The following is a 17,215-nucleotide window of genomic DNA, read 5'->3' as shown; positions in this document are numbered from 1 at the left end:
TAAGGGACTACATGGCTTCACAGTGTCCCATGAATGACCATATCATTAAATCTTCTGCCATGGGAATCCACTGTGGAGAAATAATTGCCCCTTTGTAATTAAAGGTATTTTGAGGGTAAATTAGTTCAAACTATTAATATCCCACTGCATGCAAGCTTTACAATGATTATAGAACTTATTTATATCACTAATAATTTTATTTACCTCTTTATTAAGAAGCTGCAGCAACCTTTTACTGTCCTTTATGCTGATGTTTAAAACATATCAGATTTCCCCATGGACACTCATTTTAATTGGCACCTGTATCTTTTTGACCTGTCTCATTGAGCAAATATTTACCTTTCAACAGTAGATGTTTGATGCTCTTCAGAATCACTCACTGATGGGAATGTCTGTTTCTTTAGTTGGGGATAAGTTGGAAGTCAAAGTGTTGACATTAGGTACTCTTGATCCTTTTACAGTATTACTGTCACCAGGCCATCTCAATGGACAGACGTGAAAGTGTGCACATGGACATTAATTAGCATACCTTTAGACAGAGACGTATTTCAATATGACTAATTAGTGTAATTACAACGATTTATTCTAGCTTGCTCCATTTTGATAATTGTAACTTCTTAGAGAGACCCAAAGTTTTACAGTCTCCGGAAATGGGAGTGCCTATTTTAAACTGTCCGATGTTGGCTCTGGTAACCAAGCCAGCATCCTCTGCACCAACACTACATACTCTTCACTTCTGGGACATCTCCATCTTCAGATTGTACACATGAGTGTATTAAAATGGTAACAGAATTTATTAAGATATAAATTTAGGAAATACACTTACGATTACAGAATGGAGTAGACAGCAGAAGTCGTCCTCTGATCTAATGGGAGCAATTCCACCTTGTGAGCAGGAGCAGGCAGCAGCACATGTGACCCTTCTCCAACCCCTTATAAGAGGTCAAGCACAAGGGCAGGAAGCACCGCCTCCTTTGGGCTGTATAGCCCAGGGTCATGAGTGGAGCAAATACCACTACACACAGAAAATGAGTGAAAGAGTCACAACAATAAGTACAATAAGACAACAAGAGCCAACTTTAATACTGACCTTTTCATCAGTGCTTGTTACAGACAGAGAGACAGATACATAGATAAGAACATTTACTAAAAGACTTAGGTCTCTGTAAAACTGAGCCTCATGGAAGATCAATTATTTTACCGAGACCTTCCTGTAATTTGAAATCAAAATATGAACTGAAGTCTTAATTTCAGTGCATAAATCTCCGAGCACGTATTCTAGCTTTCTGTGAAATGTATATATTCTTTTATATTAATAATAAACTCTTCATTATTAGAAGTCCCTTCTTTTTCCTCATCCTCAATGTCTAGTATATGCATATTATGTCTGAGATGCATGTTGGTCTCCTGAATACATTAGCACCATAATAAAATTATGTGACTTGTGGAAAGGTCTAATCCTACAGCAAGCACAGGGCAGTGTCCAGTACTTTCAGCCATGCCTTTCTCCTACTCTTTTCTTATTTCTGAAGCAGAATACAAGCAACAGCACACTTTCTGATCAGTGTGGAGACCACTGAGGCGCTCCTGCATTATTCAATCTAACCACAGTGGCTTCCAAGGGGGAAAAAAATACCTCTGCAGAGGCTTCACTGGTCTGCATCGCATGCACAAGTATGAAGGATTTCTTTGCTCTCAAACTTTCAGTTGGGAGTAGAATCCCCCTGCTGAGCTCAGTTGCTCACTGTAGCACTTAAGATATGATTTGGCACATGGAGTCCATGGTATCCCCAAGCTGATCCCCTTCCCTACATGTTTCTGAGGCTTAGACAGCCACAAGAAATGGGATTCTTGACTATCAGCTAGTAACAGATAGACTACCCTGGAGAGTTGACCACCCACTGATGAATTCCAAAGATAAAAATCACTGTCCTTTTAACAGTGGGCCATATGTATATTACTGTTTGTAGAAGGAAAACATGTTTTAATGAGCCAGGATATTTTCTTGAGACGTTATTATATTAACAAAATTTTGCTGATGGCTGTTGTTAAAAATGTTTGAAATTGTGTCCTCAAGGCAGGAACTTTACAGCATAACTATGGCTCCATAATTCAGAATTCCAAGGAAAGACAGTAGTACTGTGTGTTGGGCTTGGAGGTGGGGTAGAAAGATGAAATGAAGATAGACAATTGGTTCCTGATAAAATTTAAAGAAAATACAGTTTCTTTAAACAAGAATGAGAAGGGACAGGTGGGACTAAAGACTAAAGCAAATATTGAGCAGAGTCATGCACAGGTATGTCATGAATTGTTTTCAGGATCTGTAAGGGCATCTTAACGAAGCTGGACTGTATCCTGAATACAGTCAGTAAAACTTATGGGAAACTGAGCAATAAAAAGTTAAATGTGGGTAAGGACAATGTTTATAGTGTGAAAAGAAATCACATCAAGTAAATATTTAGAAAATTCTCAAACCATCCAGTTGGAAAATAATTGGGGCTTGGTGGAACTTGGAGCACTGGGAGGTTGTAGGGGATGCAGTGCTCAAGGAGAGGAGGAGGGGAGGACTTTCAGATAATGTGAATTATCATCTTAGTCTGTTTTTGTCATCTAAGCCTGGCACTGGCATTATCCCAAAGTGAACACTTTCATTTTCAGATTACAGCTCCTTTTGTTGACACATTTACTCGATAAGTGCTCATCTAATACCCATTCTAAGTATCAGTTCCCAAAGCATGCATGTGTCTTCCCTGCTTTTGGGATAAGAAGATCCCTTGGACAACATTGCAGTATTCTATCCATGTCTCTTTCACCAACCTCTTCACCATCACTGCCTCCTACTGGGTAGATGGTACAGGAAGGTGATGCTTTGTCTGATGAAAAATTACAGTACTTAGGTGAAACCCTTTCATTTCTGATAAAAATACACTCCTTCACACCAATACCAATAATTGATAAGGAGGCAGGATTCATTTGCGTGGACAGCTGTCACAAAGGGAAAGGGAGGGCGCTTTTATTTCCCTCTCTCTAAGCTCAGACCATAGGCAAAGACTCTGGTCATACTAGTGTTAAATTTCTAAAGTAGCCACAGCACTGAGCAGCACTGCTGACAGTTTTTGCTGCCTCCTTGCTTTGTGGCTTCTGTGTAGTTCCTTTGTGAGCTCTGTAACAAAGTAGAGTGCCCTAGGGTCACTCAGACTGTGTCATCATTCACCCCTCACTATTGTGACTCCAAGATGAGAAGGCACTATGCATTGTAACTATATTCCTTGCAGATTGTTCATTTTGATTGAAGTTTATTATGAAAATTCTAGGCAAGCAATAATTCAGAGAAAGGAGAGTTCTTCCTACAACAGAAAGGCCCAGCTGAGAGGACAGGAGAGATGCCTGCTGCATACAATGCTCCCAACAGACGCAGGAGTGGCAGAGATGACTGATAGGCAAAGGTCTCATTGCTGATGGTGTTTACATGGCATTCCAAGCCTCATATCACTGAAGACAGGAATATTACAGCCCTCTCCAACTGAGGCAGCAACTACACTTTCCTCTCAGCTCCAACACATACATTACAGTCTTCTTGCTGGTGGAATGGGTATGTCTCAATATAAAATGTTTCAGTAATCTCTTACTTTTCTAGATATTTCACAGGGCAATCATCCCTCTGTTTTCTTCCCCCACAGAGTTCCCAGAACACAGTAATAGATTTGGAAATAGAGAAGTCCTATGAGCAAACAAGTAGGATTGAATGATTTTAGATGATACAGCTAGCCGAAGGCTTGGGGTCAGGCATAGGTCCAAGAGTGGCACTTATGAACAACAGAAAAAAGGGAAGACAAATAATATTACAATGAGATAATTAACTAATAAGGTAAAGAAAAAATAAATATTTTTTTCATTTTACTAAATCTGATTTTATTCCATTCTGAATTCTGCTATTGGGCAATAGATTTCTTAAAGGAGTGGCCAAAAGAAAGATAGAAGCATGAAGGAGGGAATTAAGCAGGAAGCATGAGGAAAGGGAGAAGCGGGAAAGGAAGGAAGGAGGGGAGGGGAAGACAGAAAAGAGGGGAGAAACAAGTAACTTACTAACTGAAAGGTCGCTTTTGTGTTAACAGACATATAGCATTTCCTCCTCTGATGTTAGGAAATTCCACAGCCAGGACATTTTACCACTGCAGCCTCAAAGCCTGTGTGATATTTAAGAGACATGGAACAGCTCAGGGAAACACACCGTGTTTTTTTGTTTACCCTCTGTGATCTTCACATGTTTCTCTACACCCCTGAAAACCACGGTTTCCCTGTCTAGAAATACTACAAACAACAACAGTTCTTCATGATAGACATTCAATAAAATTGAAGATAGCAGTTAACTTTGAATGTGGGATAAAGTGAATGGTTTTTCTTTCAGTATGAGTATACCTCATGCAAGATTTAAACATGACTTCCCATCTTGTATTTTAAACTTCTTTACAGGTAAGTTTTTCATATATGTGAAGTTGTGGGAAATACTATGCTGATTTTACATATGACCTCTAGCTAATCTGATCTCTCCAGCAGCAGCAAATTGTAGAACTGTAATGCAGTACAATAGCCAGGCTCTAGGCAATGCAACAAAGAAGCAAAAAAGAATCATAAAGTATCAGAAAGAGCATCACTCCCCTTGCTCTTTAACTGTGAGGTCAAAACTCCTGTCTCTACACTCCATTCTGAATCATGTAACAACTTCACTCTGCTAATTTTCTAGAAATGTATCATATCAAGATTTATATCAGTGGCAGCATAGAACATGTGAGTTTTTTAAATTGTCTTGATATTATAAAGAACAATCCTCTGGAAATGAATGCAGTTATCATGTGATTTCAATTTTTTGCATTTGTAAATATTTGTTTTGTGTCTCAAAATCTGGTTCATTTTAGGTAAGCTTCATCATGCTGTTGCATAGAATGTATCTTCTTTGGTGTTTTGGTGGGTTATTTTATAGATATTCATTAAGTTTCTTTAATGTATTATGTCAATTAATTTTTATCTTTTTCTATTTTTTCTCCAAATGGCCTATCTATTTGGAAAGTTAAATATTGAATCCAACTTCTGTTAAAGGACTGATGTTGGTCTGTGTCTTTAAATATAGTAGTGGATTTTTTTTATGAAATAGGGTTCCCCAGAGTTTGGTACATATATATCAATGACAATAATTTCTTCTTGGTTAACTGTTCTTTGTTTAAACAGAGTTGTTCCTCTTTATCTCTTTTGATGAGTTTTAGTTTGGAGTCTATTTTTTCAGATATTAGAATAGCAATGCCTCTGTCCATCTTGGTCTCATTTGATTGGATGCTTTTTCCCGTCCTTTTAATCCAAGACTGGACCTATTTTTAAAGCTAAGATGAACAGACAATATGCCCAAACAAAGAAATAAGGGACAAGAAAATGTACAAAAATACCATAAATTCCTTTCATGTTGGCCATCTACTGTTGAGTATGGTTTGTTTGTTTTTTTTCTTAAATGGGCCTCATATAACCAATGAGACTCCTTTGGAGACTATTAATTTTTTTCTTGGCAAGCAGATGACAACTGGAGACAACTTCTTGGTTAGGGTTGAGAGCATGTGTCCACTTCTCCTTCTCAACCCTGGAACTTCATTTGGCTTGAACCAGTGCAGGAAAGGCCCTATGAAAAGTGCCACAGCTTTTCTGGGTTCATATGTAACTTAGTACAGTTGTATCTAGATGACACTGTTCCCATGAAGTCACCCATCCCCTCAAGTTCTTGTAATACACATCCTCTTCTACCTAGATCTCTGAGGGTAGAGATTTGATGAAGTCATCCCATTTAGATCTGAATGTTCCAAAATCTCTTGCTCTCTGCTGATTTTCTAGTCTCAGGTCTCTGGGTTAATTTCCAGCTAGTGCAAGAGGAAGCTCTCTCTGATGATGACTGAGAGAGTAGCTGATCTATGAGTATAGTAGTATGTCATCAGGAGTCATTTTGTTGCTATGTTCTTTAACAAAATAATAGTATTTGGTTTTCCCATGGACACATGGCCTATCTGGTCTAAGGTTCATGCCACCTGAGCAATGTCAGCCATCAGTTGTATTTCAACCAGATAGTGATTGCTTACTCCCATCATCTTTATGCCACTTCTGCACCAGCATATCTTGCTAGTACGTCACTATTGTAGATCACAATAGAGTTTATAGCTGTGTCAGTGGTTACTTTGATCTTCTGGTAGAGTGAATAGTACCCTTTAGTACCATGAAGTCAGCCATTGTGAAGGTTCTAGTTGATTCAATGAGATTTGTGAGTACTGGCATCAGTAATAGAGCCTTACCATCAGTTGTGGAGAGCAGACAACAGCCTTAATAATAGCCTGAGATGTTTACCTGGGGAGGCTCCCTGGGGTACCTTTGAACAGTAACTGAACTAGATGTAACCTATTCCTGCCACTGATGGTTTTGCTTGGTAGTGAAAGTTGTTTAATTGAGACATTGTCTCGCTGTTTTTTTGATGACTCCATTAATATTTCTATCATATATGTATAGATTTTAAGAAGATTTTACAGTATTAGAAAGACTCTACACTAGTAGCCTTCAATATGACCCTTAAAATGGCCTTTAGTGTTAGTTTTTCCTCCCCATATCCTTCCTTTACCCCTTTCATCCATCTCTACGCATTAATCCTCCCACTCCAGTCTCTTCCATACCTCCACATTACGATATATTTTATTTACCCTACTTTGGGTGATTTTAACCTCCCCCTTAATCCCTTTCTTTTTTATACTTAACTTCTGTAGTTACTTCAATTGTAGTATACTTACTGAATGCTGAAAATCTAGTGTCCATATATAAAAGAAAACATAATATTTGTCTTTTTGTGTCTGGGTTACTTCACTCAGGATGGCTTTCAAGCTCCATTTACTTATATGAAATGTTCATAATTTTGAAATTTTAATAGTTGAATAACATTCCATTTTATAATGACATTTTCTTTATCTATTCATTAGTTAATTGACATCTAGGCATTTTACATTTTCTGACTCTTATGAATAAAGCAGTGATGGCCATGGATAGCCAAGTGTCTCTGTATTATGGCACAGAGTTTTGGGATATATGCCCATGAGGGGTATAGCTTGATCTTCATGTAGATTTACTCCAGCTTCTTGAGAAACCTCAACACTGATTTCCATGGTGACTATAGAAGTTTAGACTGCCACCTGCAATGAATAAATTCTTCAGTGAAGAATTATGTTTAGGGGGTCCCCAGGCAGTGGGACCAGGACTGGTCCCTATTGCATGAGCCAGTTTTTTGGAACCTAGTGCCTATGTTGAAACACTTTATGCAGCCTAGGTGCAGGGAGGAGGAGCTTGAACCAGCCTCAATTGAATGTACCAGGTTCTGCTGACTCCCCATGGGAGACCTTGCCTTGGAGGAGGTGGGAATGAGGGGTGGGTTAGGGGGAAGGCTGCAGGTGGGAAGAGGTAGGACAAGGGAATCTGCGGTTGATATGTAGAATGAATAGAAAATCTCTTAATAAAAGAAAGAAGAAAGAAAGAAAGAAAGAATTATGTCAGAATTTTGATGGGGATTGCAATGAATCTGTATGTTTATTTTGGTAGTATAGTAATTTTCTCTATTTAATCCTATCAATTCATGAACATAGAATGATGTTTCCGTCTTCTGATGTCCCCTTCAATATCTTTCTTTAATGCCTTAAATTATTTTTCATATAGAAGTCTTTTACTTGCTTTATTAAAGTTATTCCAGGTGTTTTGTTTTGTTGTTATTTTATTTTGTTTTGTTTGTTGTTGTTTTTGGGGTTATTGAGAAAAATATTTTCCACTTATTTTCTCAAGTTGTTTATGATTTATAAATAGAAAGACTACTGATTTTTATTAGTAATTTTGTTTAATGCTATATTGCTGAAAGTGTTTATCAGCTACAGAAGTTTCATGGTAGATATTTTAAGGTCTTCTTTGTATCAAATATCATGTGCCATTAAAGATACTTTGACTTGTTTTCTAATTTATATCACATTGATCTCCTTCAGTTGTCTTATTCCTCTAGCTAAGACTTCAAGACTTGAGTAAGTATGGAGAGAGTGGACATCCTTTACTTTGCTACTGATTTTAGTGTAAATGTCTTGTGTTTCTTTCCGTTTCATGTTGGAAATTGGTTGATGTTGGCTGTGGACTATCTGTAAGTTGCCTTCAATATATTGAGGTATGTCCCTTGCATAGCAAATCTCTCGTGGATTTTATTGTGAAGGGTTGTTGGATTTTGTCAAAGGCCTTTCTTACATCTAGTGAGATGATTATGTGGTTTGGGGCTATTTATTGATTTATGTATTTTGCACCATCCCTGCACTTCTTCGCAAAAGCATAGTTGATTGTAGGGGATCTTTTTGATGTGTTCTTGCATTTGGTTTGCAAGTATTTTATTGAAAATTTTTGCATCTATGTTCGTAAGTGAAATTGTTCTATAATTTTCTTTTCTTGTTGAGTCTTTGTGTGGTTAAGATATCAAGGTAGGTATGGCCCTGTAAAAAGAATTGGGAAAAAAACTGAGTCTTTATTTTGTTAAAAAAAAGTTGGGAAGTATTGGCATTAATTCTTCTTTGAAGGTCTGTTAGAATTCTGATATGAGTCCATGTGGCCCTAGTTTTTTTTTTTTTTTTTCTTTCTCTTTTTTAGGGGGTGAGGAGAGAATTTCATTGCAGCTTCTATTTCACTAGGGTTTTAGGTGTGTTTGAATTGCTTATTTGATCTTGACTTAATTTTAGAAGGTTATACATATTAATTAATTCATCCATTTATTTTGGGTGTTCTCGTTTGGTGGAGACACAGATTTTTAAATTATACCTTTATAATTCTCTGAATTTCTTCATTCTCTGTTATGATGTTCCCCTTTTCAACTTTAATTTTATTAACTTGAAACTTCTCTGTCTTTTAGTTAATTTAGCTAAGGTTTTTATCAATCTTATTGATTTTCCTTAAGAACTAACTCTTTCTTTTATTGATTTGTTGTACTGTTTTTGCTTGTTTGTTTCTATTTTGTTTATTTCAGTCCTGAGTTTGATTATGTCTTTCCACCTATTCTTATGAGTGTTTGATCTTTGTTGTTTTTCTAGAGATTTCAGGTGTGCAATTAAGTTGCTAATATGAAATCTCTCCAATGTTTTTTATGTGTCAATTTAGTGCCAATAATTCACCTTGTTGAACTGCCTTCATTGTAACCCATAGGTTTCGGAATGTTATATTTTCATATTCATTCAATACTAATATATTTTAATTTCCTTCTTTATTTCAGTATGGGCCCATTTTTCATTCAGTGATATGTTGTTCAGTATCTATCTTTTTGTAAAGTTTCTGTTGTTGATACCCAACTTTATTTTGGTCACATAAAATGCATCACATTATTTCAACTTTCTTATATCTTTAAGACTTGTTTTGTATCCAAGTATGTGATAAATTTTAGAGAAAGTTACATGAGGTACTGAAAAGAAGGAATATTCTTTTGTGTTTGGTGAAATGTTTAGTAAATATCTGGTAGATCCATTTGATTTATGATATTTTTAACTATAGCACTTATCTATTTAGATTTTTTCAGATGACTTGTCTATTGGTCAAAGTTGTGTAGTAAAACTACAAAATATCACCATGTGAGGCTCAGTTTGTGATCTTAGCTGTAGTAGTGTTTCTCATGAACTTGTCTGGCCCTCTGTTTGGTATATAAAGGGTTAGAATTGTAATATAATCTAGATGGCTTTTTCCTTTGGTGAGTATGTAGTATCATTATCTATCACTTCTGATTGGGTCTATCTATTTGCTTGGAATAACTTTTTCCATTTCTTCACCCTGAGATGGTGTCTATCATTGATGACAAGCTCTCTGTCTTGGATAGAGCAGAAAGTTGGATCCCGTTTTCTTTTCTTTTTTTAAAATTTTATTTTATTTTATAATTTAATTTAATTTTACATGTCAGCCACGGATTCCCTTGTTTTCTCCCCTCCCCTCCCCCCATGCATTCCCCCCAGCCCACCCCCCATTCCCATATTCTCTAGGGCAAAGTCTCCCCTGGGAATTGAGTTCAACCTGGTAGATTCAGTCCAAGCATGTCCAGTCCTCTCCTCCCAGGCTGAGCCAAGTGTCCCTGCATAAGCCCCAGGTTCCAAACAGCCAGCTCATGCACTGAGGACAGGTCCTGGTCCCACTGCCTGGATGCCTCCCAAACAGATCAAGCTAATCAACTGTCTCACTTATCCAGAGGGCCTGATCCAGTTGGGGGCTCCTCAGCTATTGGTTCATAGTTCATGTGTTTCCATTCGTTTGGCTATTTGTCCCTGTGCTTTTTCCAATCTCGGTCTCAACAATTCTTGCTCATACAAACCCTCCTCTTTCTCACCAACTGGACTCCTGGAGCTCCACCTGGGGCCTGGCCGTGGATCTCTGCATCTGGTTCCCTCAGTCATTGGATGGGGTTTCTAGCAAGACAATTAGGGTGTTTGGCCATCCTATCACCAGAGTAGATCAGTTCGAGCTGTCTCTCGACCACTGCCAGTAGTCTATTGTAGAGGTATCTTTGTGGATTTCTGTGGGCCTCTCTAGCTGTTTTCTTACGTAATCTTTTAACTTGTATCTTTTCATTGGTGAATGAGTACCATTGATATTGAATTACTAATGAGAGGTGTGCATGTATGGATGAGATTGTTTCTTGGTGAATTTTTTTTTAATGACTTTACATTTATTTTTTTATTTTTTTTCGTGTTTTTTTAAAATTTTTATTTTTATTTTGCAATACAATTCAGTTCCATATATCAGCCACGGATTCCCTTGTTCTCCCCCCTCCGGCCCCCCTCACCTTCCCCCCAGCCCACCCCCATTCCCACCTCGTCCAAGGCAAAGCCTCCCCCGCAGACTGAGATCAACCTGGTAGACTTAGTCCAGGTAGGTCCAGTCCCCTCCTCCCAGGCCGAGACAAGCAATCCTGCATAGACCCCAGGTTTCAAACAGCCAACTCATGCAATGAGCACAGGACCCAGTCCCACTGCCTGGATGCCTCCCAAACAGATCAAGCCAATCAACTGTCTCACCCATTCTGAGGGCCTGATCCAGTTGGGGACCCCTCAGCCATTGGTTCATAGTTCATGTGTTTCCATTTGTTTGGCTCTTTGTCCCTGTGCTTTATCCAACCTTGGTCTCAACAATTCTCGCTCATATAAACCCTCCTCATTCTCGCTAATTGGACTCCCGGAGCTCCACCCGGGGCCTAGCCATGGATCTCTGCATCCAGATCCCTCAGTAGTTGGATGGGGTTTCTAGCATGACAATTAGGGTGTTTAGCCATCCCATCACCAGAGTAGGTCAGTTCAGGCTGTATCTCAACTATTGCCAGCAGTCTGTTGTGGGGGTATTTTTGTGGATTTCTGTGGGCCTCTCTAGCACTTTGCTTCTTCCTATTCTCATGAGGTCTTCATTTACCATGGTCTCCTATTCCTTGTTCTCCCTCTCTGTTGTTGATCCAGCTAGGATCTCCCGCTCCCCCAAGCTCTCTTGGTGAATTTTAAGAGTTCTTTCCATATTAGGAATGCTCCCTGCCATGTATTTGGTTATCCTTTGGTTTTCACTACTTAGCTTGTATTTTCAAGTTCTTTACTTTTACAAAGCAAAAGGCTCCCATTGTGATGACATGAATTACATCATTTATTTCCTTTTGTGGTTCATGCTTTTGCTGTCACTTTAAGAAAAATTTTCTTAATTATGTATCTTGAGGATTTCCACTGATTTTTCTACGAGTTTTGTGATTCAATGACTTGCATTTAATTTTATAATACATTTTCAATTTCTTGAAATTTATACCCTCTTCATCTCTTATATTTCCAACAAGTATTCAATTTTTCCATTAAATTTTCATAAAAATTTTGCTTCAAAGTACTTGTATATTTTAACACATGCATCTATTGGACATGGACATAACTTTGGATGCATTTCTCTGTTCTATATGAATTTTGAATGTGCTCCTCAGTTAATATATGATCTTCTATTAATTAATTATAATTAATTAATTAATATAATTAACATTATATTCAAATGAAATTATTACAACCAAAAAACTGAATATTTTAACCTAGTAAAGCATCAAGGTAATTCTTTGGAGGAAGTTTTAAAGATATGAAGTAATTTTCCTTAGTATAAGAGGTTACTTAAACTAAATATTTCTTATCAGGTAAGTTGTTATCATAGTGCTTTCAAAAAATGTATGTACTTAATATTTATCTGAGCCTCTGCCTTATATTCATAATGATTATGCTACTAATGATATGGAATTTAACTTCTGATATTTGCAATTTTTGTTCTTGATAGTTGTTTTTAGTCTTTCTAAATGTATGCCAGATTTATGCATTTTAGTTTTATTAAGCCTTTATTTGTTTGGTACTAAGTCTTTATTTAATTGATATTATCCATTAAGATTTAATTCTAATTTTATTTGTTTCTATTATATCATTTACTTCGTTAGGACTGAATGAAATTTTCTTTTTTTTGATTTTTATGAGGTAAAAATTTAAAAATTACTGAATTTCTTCTTTTGCATTTTGTAATAAATGTAGTATTACATTAGTAATGTGAATTTTCTTCTTGAAACTCTTTAAATATGTCTCACAGATTTTCCTGGCATTCTTCTGTATGTTCAAATGAATGCTGTTATTTTCTTTATAATCTCCTTGTCCTAAGAGCGATTTAACTTCCTTGGAGTTGGAAATATTCTGTCTTAGGGCTTCTATTGCTGTGAAGAGACACAGTGACCACGGCGACTTTTATAAGGCAAATACTTCATTGTGGATGGCCTACAGTTCGGAGGCTTGTTCATTTTCATCATGACAGGGAGCATGGCAACATAAAGGCAGATATAGTGCTGGACAGGTCCCTGATTGAAATACGCAGCAAGAACTACATTGCAAGTTCTAAGCTATCCCTGACTACAAGAGACCCCGCCTCAAGAAAAACATGGACTCACAACAAGAAAGAAATTTCAAGAACAAGAAATCCCTTACATCTATGCATGTTGTTTTTAGCGTGTTTTTCTTTCATCTCAGACTGCTTGATGTGTGTTCTATATTACTTGGCTCTTCAAAGTACTTACTGTATATGCCTCTTAGGCTATGTCTGCTGGTAATTAGTAAGTATATTTACTTTTTCTTTTACTTACAATTTATTTATTTATTTATTTGTTTGTTTGTTTGTTTGTTTGTTTTGGTTTTTCGAGACAGGGTTTCTCTGTATAGCTTTGGAGCCTGTCCTGGATCTCACTCTGTAGACCAGGCTGACCTCAAACTCAGAGATCCGCCTGCCTCTGCCTCCCAAGTGCTGGGATTAAAGGCGTGCGCCACCGCCGTCTGGCCTTACAATTTTTTAAATCACATTTACTTGCTTGTTTGTCTATGCGTGCACTTGAGTGAGTCAGTTCTCTTGTTCCATCGTGTTGGCGCTGGGGACTGAACTCAAGTCATCAGGCTTGGTGGCATGTACCTTAACTTGCCGAACCATCTGCCGGCCCCTGAGTTACCTTTGTGTCTTGGGGGTCTGGCACATCACAGGTGTTCTGCAAATATCTGTTGGTGGGGATCCAAGTAACAGAGTCTTCAGGGAAGGAGAGGTTTTGAGAGAGGGAGAGGGGCCTGGCTCCCGCTGCTCTGGTGGCAATCGGTAGGTGAAGTAGTCCTTTCACGGCCTTTGGCTCTAAGGTACAGCTGCCCCATGGACCCCCAGAGTAACCCCTGTCATTGTCACGGCAATCTCAAGTTTGTATTTCTCTTTCTTCCCTCTCCTCACATTCAGTGGCAAGCTGAGGAGGTGGTGACCCAAGCCCGGCTGGAGGGCCACCGCTCCATGAACCCATGTCCCTTGTATGACAAGCACACAAGGACCCTCTTCCTTTTCTTCATCGCCGTCCCTGGGCATGTATCAGAACACCACCAGCTCCAGACCAGGGTTAATGTCACACGCCTGTTTCACATCACCAGTACCGACCATGGGAAGACCTGGAGCCCCGTCCAGGACCTCACAGATACCGCCATTGGCAGCACCCACCAGGACTGGGCCACATTTGGTGTGGGTCCTGGGCACTGTCTGCAGCTGCGAAACACAACCGGGAGCCTGCTGGTGCCTGCTTACGCCTACCGAAAACTACACCCTATCCACGCGCCTGCCCCCTCTGCCTTCTGCTTCCTCAGCCACGACCACGGGCACACGTGGGAGCTAGGCCACTTTGTGTCCCAGAACTCACTGGAGTGCCAGGTGGCTGAGGTTGGCACTGGAGCTCGGAGGGTGGTCTATCTCAATGCTAGGAGCACCCTGGGAGCCAGGGTCCAGGCACAAAGTCCTAACGGTGGCCTGGATTTCCAGGACAACCAGGTAGTGAGTAAACTTGTGGAGCCTCCCAAAGGCTGCCAAGGAAGTGTGACTGCCTTCCCCAACCCCACCTCAGGGGCAGATGCCTTAGATGTGTGGCTGCTGTATACCCACCCGACGAACTCCTTACAGAGGACCAACCTGGGTGTGTACCTCAACCAGAAGCCACTGGACCCCAAGGCCTGGTCAGAGCCCACTCTGCTGGCCACAGGCACCTGTGCCTACTCGGACTTGCAGAATATGGGGCATGGCCCTGATGGCTCCCCACAGTTTGGGTGTCTGTATGAATCAGATAACTATGAAGAGATCATTTTCCTCATGTTTACCCTGAAGCAAGCTTTCCCACAAGTTTTTGGTGCCCAGTGATCTTGCTGCATATGGCCCAAAGTGCTCCTGTGTGCCTCAAAATACTCACCTCTCTTTCCTTCCAGCTTCCTCTAGACTTTTGAATCCAGCTCTTGGTCCCCTTCCTTGTGAGTATGCAGAGAGCTTGGTCTCTTGGTTCTTCACAGGCTTTGCTGTTCCAGCCTCCTCAGTGGGTTCTGATCCCAGCCCAGAAAGCAAAGGAGCTGACTTTCTCCCGCCTCTTGACAGGGAAGGTGGTACAGCATACTCACTCTGTCACTCTGCATGTCAGCTGTCACTGGGCCAGCTTAGCTCGCCCGTCTCCCCACTCCTGGTTTTTTTTTTTGGATGAGTCTTAATAAATTATCTAATTCAGCCTATTTCTTCCTGGAAAAATGTTCACAGCGTCCCTGGGGAAATGTTGAGCCAAAGATATGAATTAACAAAGACCTCAATGTGTGTGTGTGTGTGTGTGTGTGTGTGTGTGTGTGTGTGTGTGTGTGTGTGTGGTGTCTTTGCCAATGCTTTAGAGTAGACAGCGTCAAAACACTGCTTTTTGAACCTGCTAAGCGATTGTACTAATCTCTGAGGAATGTTCTAACAAATCACCTCCAGCTTGGAGGTAGGAAACAATGGAGAGGGTTTCGCAGCTCTCAAGCTTGCAAGCCATGTTCTCTGAGCGCCTCCAGAGCAGGGTCTTCTTCCCTCCCCGCATTCTGATAGCTTCGAGCAATTCCTGTCATTTTTCACAGCTTATGGCTGCATCATTACCTCCTTGGACTCTGACTTCACATGGCTGCCTCCTCCTATGTTCTCCCCACTGTCACTCAAGACAAGTGCTGGTTGGTTTAGAGTCCACCAAATGATCAAGAACGGGTTCATTCCCCACATCCTTCATCACATCAGCAAAGATACCTTTCCTACATCCAGTTACTTTTCCAGAGGCTGGGCATTAGTTGTGTCTTGGGGACCCTCTCTCCACCCACTGCAGCATCTTAAACATGGCTTTTCCATGCAGATGATGGACTGAAAGTAGGAAGGTGGTTCTGACGGATCAATGAGTTTGGAAGAATCAGGGGTGGACAGGGGCAGGGCTGTTGGATGAATATTAGAGGTATAGGGCTGCTTTGGGATACTCACGTCTGTGGTAATGGGAGAGCCATGTGGCCGTGAAGGAAGCAGACAGGGATGCTCAGTATATTTACTTTTATTCTTCGTGTCCTCCTTAGCTGCAGCTGTAAGCTATGCACAATAGAGTCATTGGAGAAGCGAGTCTCAATTAAGGGATTGTGCAGAGCAGACTGGCTTGTAGCCATTTTTATCAGAGGTTGTCTTAACTGATGATTAATGTGAGATGGAACAGTCAACTGTGGGAAATTCCAATACCCAAATAGGCCTGGGATTTTTAAGAAAGTAAGCTATGAATAAACTAGAGAGGAAACGCATATGCAGCTTTCCTCCATGAATACTGCATCAGTTCCTACTTGAGTTCCTGACCTGACATCCCTCTTTGAAAGTCTATGACCTGGAAGTATAAGCCAAGTAAACTTCCCCTAAGTTGGACATTTTATGTCAGAGTGTTTCATCAAAGCAACAGAGATGGGACTGGAATACTTAATGGGATTTAAGATTCTTCCTGGACAGTTCATCCACTAATAAGAAAGATACCATTACTTTAGTTTGCTTAACCCTGCAGCAAAGCATCACTTTCATATGGATGCTTGCACATTTGTACCAGTCTTCATTTTTGGGGACGTATTATTTTGTGGTTTGTTTGTTTGTTGTTATACTTTTTGAGAGAGTCTTTTATTTACTTATTTATTTTCATTTTGCATACCAACCATAATTCCCCCTCCCCTCTCTTTCCTCCTCCCATTCCCCCTGCCTCTCTCCCCAACTCACACCCCCCTCCCCTGTCCACTGCTCCAAAAGGGTAAGAACTCCCATGGGGAGTCAACAAAGCCTGGTAGATTCATTTGAGTCAGGACCAACCTTCTCTTCCCTGCATCAAGGCTGAGCAAGACATCCCACCATAGGGAATGGGCTCATGCCAACTCATGCACCAGGGATAGATCCGGATCCCACTGCCAGGGCCCCCACAAATAGACCAAGCTACACAACTGTCTCCCACATGCAGAGGGCCTAGTCCATTGATCTAAAGTTTGTGAGTTCCTACGAGCTTGGTTCAGTTGTCTCTATAGGACACTTGTTCAACTATGTTCATAGCAGCATTATTCGAAATAGCCAGAACCTGGAAACAACCTAGAAGCCCCTCAAACGAAGAATGGATAAAGAAAACATGGTACATTTATACCGTGGAGTATTACTCAGCTGTGAAAACAATGACATCATGAAATGTTCAGGCAAGTGGATGGCAATAGAAAATGCCATCCTGAGTGAGGTAACCCAGACTCAGAAAGACAAACGTGGTATGCACTTACTCATAAGTTGATACTAGATGTAAATCAAA

At 39.9% G+C, this 17,215-nt stretch overlaps 1 protein-coding gene across 1 annotated transcript; it reads left to right on the top strand.

Annotated features, from left to right (window-relative positions):
* The first annotated feature begins 13,673 nt into the window (after positions 1–13,673).
* LOC128112413 (sialidase-2-like) lies at positions 13,674–15,098 on the top strand. The gene has a single exon (XM_052741424.1). The coding sequence runs from the start codon at positions 13,747–13,749 to the stop codon at positions 14,764–14,766; it is 1,020 nt and encodes a 339-aa protein (XP_052597384.1). The 5' UTR covers positions 13,674–13,746; the 3' UTR covers positions 14,767–15,098.
* The last annotated feature ends 2,117 nt before the right edge of the window (positions 15,099–17,215 follow it).

This window comes from Peromyscus californicus, unplaced genomic scaffold (assembly GCF_007827085.1).
Source record: "Peromyscus californicus insignis strain IS unplaced genomic scaffold, ASM782708v3 Scaffold_17__1_contigs__length_78620276, whole genome shotgun sequence".
NCBI classification, from domain to species: domain Eukaryota; kingdom Metazoa; phylum Chordata; class Mammalia; order Rodentia; family Cricetidae; genus Peromyscus; species Peromyscus californicus.
The sequence above is the reverse complement of the archived record's forward strand: the minus strand, read 5'-3'. Positions and strand labels throughout refer to the sequence as shown.

Coding starts and splice junctions, on each gene's coding strand:
- LOC128112413 (XM_052741424.1), top strand. CDS start 13,747: ATGGACCCCCAGAGTAACCCCTGTCATTGTCACGGCAATCTCAAGTTT.